General features: G+C 36.6%; 1 protein-coding gene across 10 annotated transcripts in view; it reads left to right on the top strand.

Moving 5' to 3' along the window:
* Nucleotides 1-9678: 9678 nt before the first annotated feature.
* Nucleotides 9679-12773, top strand: part of LOC137245098 (GATA zinc finger domain-containing protein 8) — a 132641-nt gene continuing 129546 nt past the window's right edge. Inside the window, exons 1-3 of one of the 10 annotated variants that reach the window (XM_067775224.1) lie at nt 9679-10037; nt 11470-11526; nt 11732-11919. In XM_067775224.1, the coding sequence (XP_067631325.1) occupies nt 11890-11919 (30 nt within the window). In that variant the 5' untranslated portion in view covers nt 9679-10037; nt 11470-11526; nt 11732-11889. Of the gene's footprint in view, nt 10092-11469; nt 11920-12773 lie in introns of all 10 variants that reach the window. The other 9 variants (XM_067775222.1, XM_067775223.1, XM_067775225.1 and 6 more) reach the window with 9 other exon arrangements.

Here is a 12773-nt window from a genome sequence, read left to right as displayed (position 1 = left end):
TTTTTTTTGAACAGTTGATGACTTAGCACATTTACACATCATATCAAACAGCACGTAAAAATTAAAAATTAAAATATTTTTTTCTTGTGATCGATGTATTTTCAATTCAGTTTTAAAATTGCATTAAAGTACAATTTTTCCAAAAAAGTGACTTAGCACATTTTCACATTAAGCTAACGATATGTGCATATGTGCGTATATTGCTGAATAAGTATGCGCCGTTTATTGCTGTGTGCATGTACATATGTGTGGCTGTTTTCTCTTTCAGTGGCATATAATAATATTCACCACAATACGTATTTTGAAGTTGTATCGACATCTTCTTCATAGCAAAACCATGAGTCGTAGATAGAAAAGCCACAAGCTTTCGATATCAAATCGATAAATTTTTCATAGCAAATAGAAAATGCACCTATACCAAATAAGCCAGTTTCTGATAAGAACTGTATAGCATTTCAATATCAAATCGATAATTTTTTCATGTAATAACCGATAAGTTTTCGACAACAAATCTGTGAATTTTCCATATTTGATAAAATGTCGATAACTTTCCCATAACAAATATTTTTTCTTATTAATGATTGACTAACAATTGTTGTTGAAGGGTGTAAAGCTGATGATTTCTTAAATATGAAATTAAAAAAAAAAAAAAGATTGAAAAATAACCGACACTGTAATATACATACATATCTACATAATATGTATAAATAAATAGGTGCTCTTACACGTGTTGACTGCAAAGCAATCAGCTGTTAAGCTCTGAATGCATCTACATGCTCACAAACACATATACACAGATGTGACTACTTAAAATATTTATTTATCTACTTATTGCATTTTTTTGCATGTAGCCGAAAAACGTGACTTGATCGCTTTAAATTTTATTTTTAGACTTTTTGTTTGTTTTCAGTTTTTCTTACATGCCGGTTTATAAACTGTCCACAACAACAACAACTTTTGTAACTAATCGAAGTCAACTGAAAAAATTCAAAAGTGTGCATACAGACATACACTACACATGTAATGATTACAGTTGTTTTACAGTTGACTGATTCGTTTAAATGCGGAAAAGAAAATAATGACAACAGGTTGTCTATCAATGCTCGCTGTTTATTTAGTAGGCGCACACAAAAACAAATAAACACATATGAATTTTCTATGGGTGCGGAGATCCTTAGTTAGTGGTATGTAATGATCACCTGCAGTCTGTTCTTGCATAGAGCCTCCGATGGTGTGATTGTAAATACCCGCCTTGTTTGGCCGTAGCTCATAAGTTTCAAAGAAATAGTGAGCGCACAGGGTGCAAGCATTTTGAATACGAATTAAAGGAACGCTGTAGACACACCAAAGCCTGAACTGGGGGTCCAGGCATATTAAAATTCCATTGTAGCAGTAATGAAGGCACAAGGTTCTAAGCAACTCCTCACCGATGAAATAAAAACTATACCGGTTTTGAGTATCAAAAACAAACACCACGAAATTCCGGAAAAGTCTCCCCCAAAGACTAAGTTGGAGCAAGTCTAGGGACCGAAATAATCACCAAGAATGGTTGGGATGGCGAGGCAACGCATTTCATTGTTGTCTTATGGCGCTGTCAAAGCCTCTGAGCGAAACAACGCGATCAACATGTTTATGTATTCGACTTTAACATGCAGGGGTAGTGTTTTGGACCCACACCGTAGTCTGCGGCTGGAGTTAGAGTCGAGATGGAGGAGTAGTGTAGTCGGACGACTACAACCTAAAAAGTTGCAGTTATCGGCAGCGTTGTATCCTGCTGACGATAGAAGAGTCCGGCCCACACATCGCCCTTCCCTTATCACTCCCTTAATATTATTAATTAGAATACTCAAATAAATTGTTTTTTGGCAGCTAGGAATCCATCCACCGCGAAAAGTTATCAATTTGTTACCAAAGTTGTTGAAAAGTTATCGACTTGCTATAGAATAGCTATGCGTTTGCCAGCGATTTTTTATCGAGATATGGATTCTTGTAGAAAATGTTTCGATTTGTTATCGAAAAATAAAAAATATGTTAGCGAAATATTATCTATTTTGTACCGTAAATTATCGAATTTTTATCCATCTGTTGCCGATTGATAATCAAAAAGCGATCAGTTTGCTATAGAAAACACGTCAACTTTTAACCGATTTGTTATCGATTTTTTTACGCACAGTTATCTATTTCGTATTAAAAGGTTATTGAAAAGCTATAGATTTTTTATCTAGCAGGTATCGACTTGTGACCGAGCAACTATAGATTTGTATATCAATTTCTCATTGTAAAGTTATCGATTGCACCTGGAAACAATATCAATTTGTTGTTAAAAGTTGTTGAAAATATTTATTTGATATGGAAATGTATCAATTTGTTATGGAAAAGTTATGCTTTGCTACCGTTTTTTATCGTAAAGTTATCGAATTGTTATCAACTTGTTACCGATTGATTAACAAAAAGTGATTAGTTTGCTATAGAAAATATATTAACTTTTAACTTATTTGTTATTCATTTCTTTTTTCGAACAGTTATCTACTTCGTAGCAAAAAATTATCGATTAGCTATCGAAAAGCTATAGATTTTTTATGTAGCAGTTATCGATTAATTGTTGAAAAAATATCGGTTTTTTATGGAAAGGTCATCGATTTTTAACCGAGAAACTATCGATTTGTTTATCAATTTCTTGTCTAAAGGTTATCGAAATGTTGTTGACTATATTTTTTTCTGGTATAGCACCTCTATTTTGGTTTAACTTCAACCGCTGATTCTATTAGTTTTCTAGACTTTAGATGGTCAATCAAATTTCACGAATTCTTTATATCCAATCCTTTAGGTTTTAATTTGACGATTAAGATTTGAGTTTTGCATTCATATCTTGCAAAGAAAAACTTAATTTTTCAAAGAACGAATTTATAAATATAGCCGAATAAAATCAACACAATTTTTTTAGTAATGCTTGACCGCAAAGAATTAACATATACGAGCCGGACCCGTGTGCATCTTGCGCAACCAATATAAAAGTCTCTTATCAAATATCAACAAAAATCAGTTGTTCTATCAATCAATTAAAACTTACAGCTTGTACTGCCATCTAGCGTATGATAGCAACTGTGAGTAATGCAGTGCAAAAAAGATTTCTTTGTGTGCTCACAATCGTTTATTTTTATAAAATTATTTTAATAAAATATAGCTCAACAAAAGCTCTACGACCAAAATTGCCGAATCTCCATCCTTACGACCAAAACTTTATTTATAGATTTGGATTCCAAATAAGAGCGAAAAAGGGGCCCGTACATAAAAACAGCAATTAGAAATAATATATGTATATGATATGACAGCTTACTTACTTACTTACTTAATTGGCGCTTAACCGTCTAAACGGTTATGGCCGTCCAACAATGCGCGCCAGTCGCTCCTTCGCTCCGCCAACCGGCGCCAATTGGTCACACCAAGGGAGTTTAAATCGTTTTCCACCTGTCCTTCCAACGGAGGGGGGGGGGGGGTCGCCCTCTACCTCTGCTTCCATAGGCGGGTTCCGGTAGAAACACCTTCTTGGCCGGAGCATCATCTTTCATTCGCATAACATGGCCTAGCCAGCGCAGCCGCTGCGTTTTAATTCGCTGGACTATGTTGATGTCTGCGTATAGCTCGTACAGTTCATCATTAAATCTTCTTCGGTACTCGCCATCGCCAAAGCGTAGAGGTCCATAACTCTTTCGAAGAACTTTTCTCTCGAACACTCCCAAAGCTACTTCATCTGCTGTTGTCATGGTCCATGCTTCTGCCCCATATAGCAGGACGGGTACGATAAGTGACTTGTAGAGTACGATTTTCGTTCGCCGAGAGAGGACTTTACTTTTCAATTGCCTACCTAGTCCAAAGTAGCATTTATTGGTAAGATTGATTCTTCGCTGGATTTCAGTGCTGATGTTGTTGCTAGTGTTGATGTTGCTTCCCAAATAAACGAAGTCTTTTACTATTTTGAAATTATGGCTGCCAACACTAGCGTGGTTGCCAAAGCGCGTACGCGCTGACTCTTTGCTGGATTACAGCAGGTACTATATGATATATAGATATGACAGCTTAGTCCATGTAAATTACTAAATATGTACATAACACCTGAAAAATCTAAGACGAACGAAGTTATACAAATTTATTTACTCACACAATAACACATACAAACATATAAAGGTATGTACATATTCAAATTCTCACGATTTTATGCAAATATTATTTGCTTTTCTGTTTAATCATCTGGCTATCGTGTACTCAATGCAGATAAAAACAAGTAAGGAAGGCTAAGTTCGGGTGTAACCGAACATTACATACTCAGCTGAAAGCTTTGAAGACAAAATAAGGGGAAATAACCATGTAGGAAAATGAACCTAGGGTAACCCTGGAATGTGTTTGTATGACATTGGTATCAAATGGAAGGTATTAAAGATTATTTTAAAAGGGAGTAGGACATAATTCTATAGGCGGACCAGATATCACCATAAAGGTGCACCAGGGGAGACCCTATAATGTGTGTGTACAATATGGGTATCAAATGAACCGTGTTAATGAGAATTTTAAAAGGAAGTAGCCCTAAGTTGTATATGTGAAGGCGTTTTCGAGATATCGACCAAAATGTGGACCAGGGTGACCCAGAACATCATCTGTCGGGTACCGCTAATTTATTTACGAAGAGAATTCCTGCCATGATTCCAAGGGCTTTTGATTTCGCCATGCAGAACTTTTTCATTTTCTTCTACTTAATATGGTAGGTGTCACAACCATTTTACACCATTTTTTCTAAAGTTATATTTTTCGTCAAAAAACCAATCCAATCACCATGTTTCATCCTTTTTTTCGTATTTGGTATAGAATTATGGCATTTTTTCATTTTTCGAAATTTTCGATATCGAAAAAGTGGGCGTGGTCATAGACGGATTTCACCCATTTTTATTACCAAGATAGAGTGAGTTGAGATAAGTACGTGAACTAAGCTTAGTAAAGATATATCGATTTTTGCTCAAGTTATCGTGTTAGCGGCCGAGCGAAAGGACAGACGGTCGACTATGTGTATAAACTGGGCGTGGCTTCAACAGATTTCGCCCGTTTTCACAGGAATCAATTATCGTCATGGAAGCTATGCCTTTACCAAATTTCACAAGGATTGGTAAATTTTTGTTCGACTTATGGCATTCAAAGTATTCTAGACAAATTAAATGAAAAAGGGCGGAGCCACGCCCATTTTGAAATTTTCTTTTATTTTTGTATTTGGTTGCACCGTATAATTACTGGAGATGAATGTTGACATAATTTACTTATATACTGTAAAGATATAAAACTTTTTGTTAAAATTTTACTTAAAAAAAAATTTTTTTTAAGTGGGCGTGGTCGTTCTCCGATTTTGCTAATTTTTATTAAGCATACTCCGCCTAGCGTGCTCCGCCTATCACACCGTATGCCCTGGGTTCAACTCCCGGGCAAAGCAACATCAAAATTTTAGAAATAAGGTTTTTCAATTAGAAGAAAATTTTTCTAAGCGGGGTCGCCCCTCGGCAGTGACTGGCAAACGCTCCGAGTGTATTTCTACCATGAAAAGCTCTCAGTGAAAACTCATCTGCTTTGCAGATGCCGTTTCGAGTCGGCATAAAACATGTAGGTCCCGTCCGGCAAATTTGTAGGGAAAATCAAGAGGAGCACGAGCAAATTGGAAGAGAAGCTCGGCCTTAGATCTCTTCGGAGGTTACCGCGCCTTACATTTATTTTTTTTTTTATACTTATAATAATAGGACTAACGTTCCTGCCAAATGTCATCATGATATCTTTAACGACTGCCAAATTACAGCTTGCAAATCTTTTAAATTACCTTCTTTTAAAAGTGGGCGATACCACGCCCGTTGTACAAAATTTTACTAAATATCTATTCTGCGTCATAAGTTCAACTCACCTACCAAGCTTCATCGCTTTATCCGTCTTTGGTAATAAATTAACGCACTTTTTCGGTTTTTCGAAATATTCGATGTCGAAAAAGTGGGCGTGGTTATAGTCCGATATCGTTCATTGTAAATAGCGATCTGAGATGAGTGCCCAGGATACCTCAAAATTTGCTCAAGTTATTAACGGACAGACGGACAGACGGACGGACAGACGGACAGACGGACGGACAGACGGACATGGCTCAATAAAATTTTGTTTCGATACTCATTATTTTGATATATTGAAATCTATATCTATCTCGATTCCTTTATACCTGTACAACCAACCGTTATCCAATCAAAGTTAATATACTCTGTGAGCTCTGCTCAACTAAGTATAATTACTATCTTCACATTAGCCTAAGCATAACCAAATCTATGCCGGGGGAGGATAGAAATGAATATGTGTGACTTTCGAACCCAAACACTCCGCCATGTCACGCAAGAACATATCTTGTTAAATCACCTTTTCATTCTTCATTTCATTCTTAAAACTCATTAACTGCTAATTATGTATATGTCAGAGACCCACACCCCAATAGTAAATTGAAAATATATAAACCCATAAACTGACAGCATCTTAAGGCAAGCCCTGTGGCTATGTCTTCATGCTTTATTTTATTAGTCACTCACATACACTCTGACTATGTATGTGTCACGCAACGGCGAATTGTAGTTTGAAAATTTTATTTCACTGAGTAACGAGTTTGCTAGAGCTCAACTTAGAGATGTGCGCCTGACTTAGTTTCAAATCCCGATCCCCCATGCACATGGATTTTAGTATTAGGATGCAGGCTATTTATTTCCTTAGTTTTTAACAAAAGAAAACAGAGCTGGTTACAATTTCCGCTTATCACATCCCATGGCAGGTGCTGAACTTCTTTCTAGGATGGTTCTGGCCGCCGTATTATATCAGTGTCAGAACTTACTTACTTACTTACCTAATTGGCGCATAGCCATTTAAACGGTTATGGCCGTCTCCCAAGGTCCGCCAGTCACTTCTTCGCTTTGCTAACTGGCGCCAATTGGCCAGTGCCAAAACAGCTAGTGGTAATTACTCAGAAGGTGGCTCTCTGAGTATAACCTTTCGGCAGTCTTCCCCACGTTTGATCTTGACCTGGCGTAACCACTTTGCTTCGCTTCTCATTCATACGCCGGCTTTCGAGAGACTCCAGGTTGATCAAGACGTTGCATCAGCTTTATAAAAAATAAGTCCAACTTTTTTTAAACAATATATGATCCAACAGTTTTTCCTTTCCAGTGCCTCAAGACTATCACTCCGACGTCACCAACCCTTGAATTGAACTTTCAGAGACCAGTGCTGCATTTTTGGAACACACCCTATATCACTTTAAGGTCCGTTGACGCACTGGAACTCTAGTTCTTGGACTCGAAAGATCTTCCCCATCCTCGACAATGTCCTTGAAAAATCATACCCAGCCTTCCACCTTTTTAGGTTTTGTCCTCTTCGGCACCATAAGGATTAGCTGCTACGTTGAAGGCTGACACTTCGAGAGTTTCTGTTCCTTATAAAGCTCTGGCTGCATCTTCGACCAATCGTTTGCAGACAACTTGTGCACACATATTGGTGAGTTTGCATTCATGACAACTATTCGAGCTGCAGTCGCCCTATCTTTGTGAAATACCTTCTTCGACTCTCCTTTTTTGAATTTGCTTTCGCCTATAGCTGGACTTTCTCCCTTAGCGACCGCGCACACTCCTCAGATTTTGAACGTTGTGTGCTAATTCCGCCATCGGAAGCTTCATGTGTGAGGTAGCCGTAGTGTCGGTCTACCGCTCAACATCTTTGTGTGATATTTTTAGCTGGATTTCTCTTGATTCATGACTTCTTCCAGCATAAGCGCAGAGATCCTGTTGTACCATTTTACTGGATCTAGCTCGAATCGCGGAGAGGCATGATCTGTCAAGACAGCGATCTTCCTGATTCGGGTGCTGTCTAAAAAGCACCGTCTATCACCCGTATTCGATTATCTCCATCTCCGATTGCACTATTTGAGCATAGCTTTCACCCAGGCTCATTCTTGGGAAGCATCTAACACCTTGATAATAAAAATACCTTGCAGTTACACAAAAACTTCAAAGATATTGGATGAGAGCAGTATAGTTTTAAATGCTCTGGGAGCCTAAAAGAAAGTTTTTTTAGCATGGATAGGCAGACTAATTGACCAGGCAGGGTCCTATAGCAGCATTCTGTGGTCCAGGGCAAACAATTCAAACAACACTGAATAGAATGCCCATGGCAAAGGCAGGCCATTTGTATACTCCCATCAACGAGAGTATCAGCCAAACTCATTAAACTCAGCAAAAAAGACGTACAATTGTCACTCTACGTGACACTGTAGTCTACGATATCACCTAAATAATTTAAATCTTTACAATACACAAATCTGTCGCTTTTGTGAGCTGTGGGTGAAACGCCGGCTCACATTATCTACGAATGCGTTGCTCTGCCTAAATACATTAAAAGCCTCACATACCTCAATGTACTGAGGTCTTAATTGGGGTCGCAGAATATCGAGTACTAATAATAATAATAATAGTGTGAGGGAAAGTTCTCGCTCGGTTTCGGGCCGCAGCATTATCTGCAGTCACCATAAAGGGAATACATAAGTTAGTATGCAAGCAAATACGTGTCGACTTTGGTGTGGGTAACATAAGACAAACCAGTCAAAGACATCCACCGCATCTGTAAGCCAAATAAATTAAAGGAGAGCAAAACAAATTAAACGGCGGCCACCGTGGTGTGATGGTAGCGTGGTTCGCCTACCACACCGAATGCTCTGGGTTCACACCCCGGGCAAAGCAACATCAAAATTTTAGAAATAAGGTTTTTCAATTAGAAGAAAATTTTTCTAAGCGGGGCCGCCCCTCAGCAAGCACTCCGAGTGTATTTCTGCCATGAAAAGCTCTCAGTGAAAACTCATCTGCGTCGCAGATGCCGCTCGGAGTCGGCATAAAACAAGTAGACCCCGTCCGGCCAATTTGTAGGAAAAATTAAAAAGGAGCACGACGCAAATTGGAAGAGAAGCTCGGCCTAAAATCTCTTCGGAGGTAATCGCGCCTTACATTTATTTATTTTTAAACCAAATTATATGAAGCACGGGTGAGATCTTCTCAAGTACATTTAAATATTTTTTCGTCCGTTTTTTGCCATTCGGTTAAAACAATATCTACCATATATCCGAAACTGGTACCGTCAGTCTTGCGGGCGCCGATATCACACACTCATCTCTATTTATATCTCAAACATGTACGGTTAGGAAGCATTGAGCAACACTTTTCAAGCCGGTCGGTCAGTGACAGCTAACTAGCCAAGTCCACACAAAGAAGCATGTTCTCATCACATGATTTGCTATAAGTATAGATATACATATGTAACAGTTATATATCGCGTACCAGTCAATCGACCAGGTGAGCAGGCGTTCAGGCAGATGATCACGCGCTAAGGCGAGCGTGTTCATACCGTTACGTAGAGATTTGAGTTTGGGACTGGCGTAAAAAATGTGATATAACTTGCATTTCGTGAAGCTGTTGTTGTAGTATTCGCTATTTGTGTGTTGTTTAGAGCGGTTTTTGCCGCAACTCATATTTCATATTTGTTTGTATGTTTGTACACGTCCGTATGTCGAGCCGGTGATTTGCCTATTGTTTTTGAGTGTATGTAAAACACGTTTGCGCATTCAGTTGCGAATTTAATTCAAGTTGAAACGGTGCTCGTTGCCACTCATTGGGCTTCAAGCCGTTTTGAATTGACTGTTTTTTGAATTTTAATTGTGTGTTGTTGAAATTTATTGTTTTTATTTTTATTTTTTTTTTATTTTTTTAAGCAATAAAATAATGCATTTCGAGTGCTTTTAAGCGAAATTTTGTGGTGGCATAACATATTTGGATTTATTTTTGCTTTAATTTGCGACGTTGCTATGTTTATATTTTGAAATTGTCTCAATAAAATAATAATTTGTCAAAAATTGTGTGAATTATATACTACAGAAAAAAAATATAGTGAAGTAATTTGTGGTATCATCGTTAACATCGACAAAATAAAAACAAGTAAAGGTGTCTAAGCTTAGGGTGTAACCAAACATTATATACTCAGCGTGAGCTTAAATTGTACATTTCTTTTCAGATAAATTACTTTGCTACATAATACGTGGCACCGCCCTTTTAAAAAAAATATTCCTCCCCATCTCCTTTTTAGAGCAAAACTTGATAAGTGAAATATTATTGATTCCAAACGATTTCTTGCTAAGTTATAGCTTATTATTCTATTCCACGCCCCTATTAAACTTGTTTTATATCTAATTTGCCGTGGTCTTTAACCGATCCCGTCCATTTTTACTAGAAATATTTTCTGCTATGGGGAAATTTGTGTACCCAATTTTATTAAGATCCGTTAATTTTTCTTCGAGTTATGGGTCCCGAAATATAAATTAGTCATAAAAGGGGCGGTGCCACACCCATTTTCAAAAATTTTAGTGTTTTCCAATTTAATGTTATATTTCAATTTAGAAAGTAAAATTCTATTGATACAAAACTCTTTAGCGCCAAGATATAGCTCATTATTTTCGTCTACTACCCTTTTAAAAATCTTTTATATAAAAGTGGGCGTGGTCTTTAACCGATCATTTTCTAGAAATATTTCCTGCTATATGGAAAATTTGTGTACCTAATTTTATTAATATCCGTTAATTTTTTTTCGCGTTAGGGCTCCCGAAACATAGAAAATTGCTTAGTCATAAAAGGGGCGGTGCCACGCCCATTTTTTTAAAATTTGAAGTTTTTCCTATTTATTGTTATAAATCCACTTGGGAAATGAAATAAAGCTCTTTTTTGCAAAGATATAGCTTATTATTTTCGTCTACTACCCTTTTAAAAATCTTTTATATAAAAGTGGACTTGGTCCTTAACCGATTTCGTTAATTTTTCTTCAAAGCATTGCTTATAGTAAAGTTTGTTACGATAGGTTTAACGTTTTTTGATTTATTGATTTATGATAAAAAATATTTGTAAAATTGATTTTACCACAAGTGGGCGGTTCCACGCCCATTTTAAAAATTTTTTTCAAATTCTTATCAAGAGTCTCAATATCAGTCAACACAAAAATTTCAACATCCTAGGTGTATTATTTACTAAATAATTAGGTTTTTTTGTGTTTTCCAAAATGTTATATATATAAAAAGTGGGCGTGATTATCATCCGATTTCGCTCATTTTCAATATCAATCTATTCTTGGTCGAGATAAGCTCGTGTACCAAATTTGGTGAAGAGATCTCAATATTTACTCAAGTCATCGTGTTAACGGACAGACGGACGGACATGGCTGAATCAAATTTTTTTTCGATACTGATGATTTCAATATATGGAAGTCTATATATATCCCGATTCCTTTATACCTGTACAACCAACCGTTATCCAATCAAAGTTAATATACTCTGTGTGCAAAGTACGCTGAGTATAATAAAATATTATTATAAACAATTTATTATAGCAACAAAATAATCGAAATCAATGGAAAACGACGACAATCTAATTGAATTAAATAATTGTAATTGATACTCGTACTCACACACATACATACACACATATATATACAAGGTGCAAGTGGCGCTTGATCGATGTTCTGGTTTTTCACGTGAAAAAGTCATTTGGTGAACGGAATATTGTTAATTGTTTATATTAATTAAAGTGAAATATAACTAAAATAAAAGCCGGGTAGTACCCAATTAAATAATTAAACTGAAATTTAACAGCAAAAAACAACAACAACAATATTGGCGTTATTAAATGAAGTGTCTATAGAAATGCAACTCAAAGTGCATTTTGTGCAATAAAAATTGAATTATTCTTAAAAAACTCCAAATTTCACAAGCAATTAACAATTTTAAGGATACCTTCTAAAAACGTCAAAATGCTAAGCCTACGCAGTCAACTAGATAAGGTAGGTAAATAATTCTTTTTTTGTTGGGTTTGAAGCCTTTTTCGGGGAAATCTCTTTTATTTAGCGGAAAATTTTTAAATGCGAAAAATATTTTGTGGTTTTTGAACATTATGATTTGAATTTCACAGAAAAGTAGAAGTTACGAACTCTCGAGTTTGTTCGAGAAAAAAATTCTCGCTAGCCTCGGCTTCTCGCAAGATTTTCAAATCTCGAAATACTCATAAAGCTCGCGAGATTTTCGACATTCAATTTAAATTTTGATATTGCTTTTCCCGGGGCGTGAACCCGGGATCTTCGGTGTGGTAGGCGGAGCACGACAAGGCTGCGCAACAATACATATACATATGATTCTATTCTGAACTAATTTTTCATCGAGTTATGCCTCCCGAAACATAGAAAATTGCTTAGTTATAAAAGGGGCGGTGCCACACCCATTTTTTTAAATTTGATCAGGTTTTTTCTGTCTTCCAAAATGTTATATATATAAAAAGTGGACGTGGTTATCATCCGATTTCGCTCATTTTCAATACCAATCTATTCTGGGTCCAGATAAAGTCGTGTACCAAATTTGGTGAAAATATCTCAATATTTACTCGAGTTATTGTGTTAACGGACAGACGGACGGACATGGCTCAATCAAATTTTTTTCTATACTGATGATTTTGATATATGGAAGTCTATATCTATCTCGATTCCCTTATACCTGTAAAACCAACCGTTATCCAATCAAAGTTATAATACCCTGTTTACAAGTAAAGCTGGGTATAAAAACAACAGAATGCATAGAATACAACTAAAACAACGTCCAGTCTTCTTCTTTTTCTTCCACTTTTTCATCTTCGTCGTCTTGTGAG

The sequence above is a fragment of the Eurosta solidaginis genome, chromosome 3, assembly GCF_040869045.1.
Source record: "Eurosta solidaginis isolate ZX-2024a chromosome 3, ASM4086904v1, whole genome shotgun sequence".
NCBI lineage: Eukaryota > Metazoa > Arthropoda > Insecta > Diptera > Tephritidae > Eurosta > Eurosta solidaginis.
The sequence above is the reverse complement of the archived record's forward strand: the minus strand, read 5'-3'. Positions and strand labels throughout refer to the sequence as shown.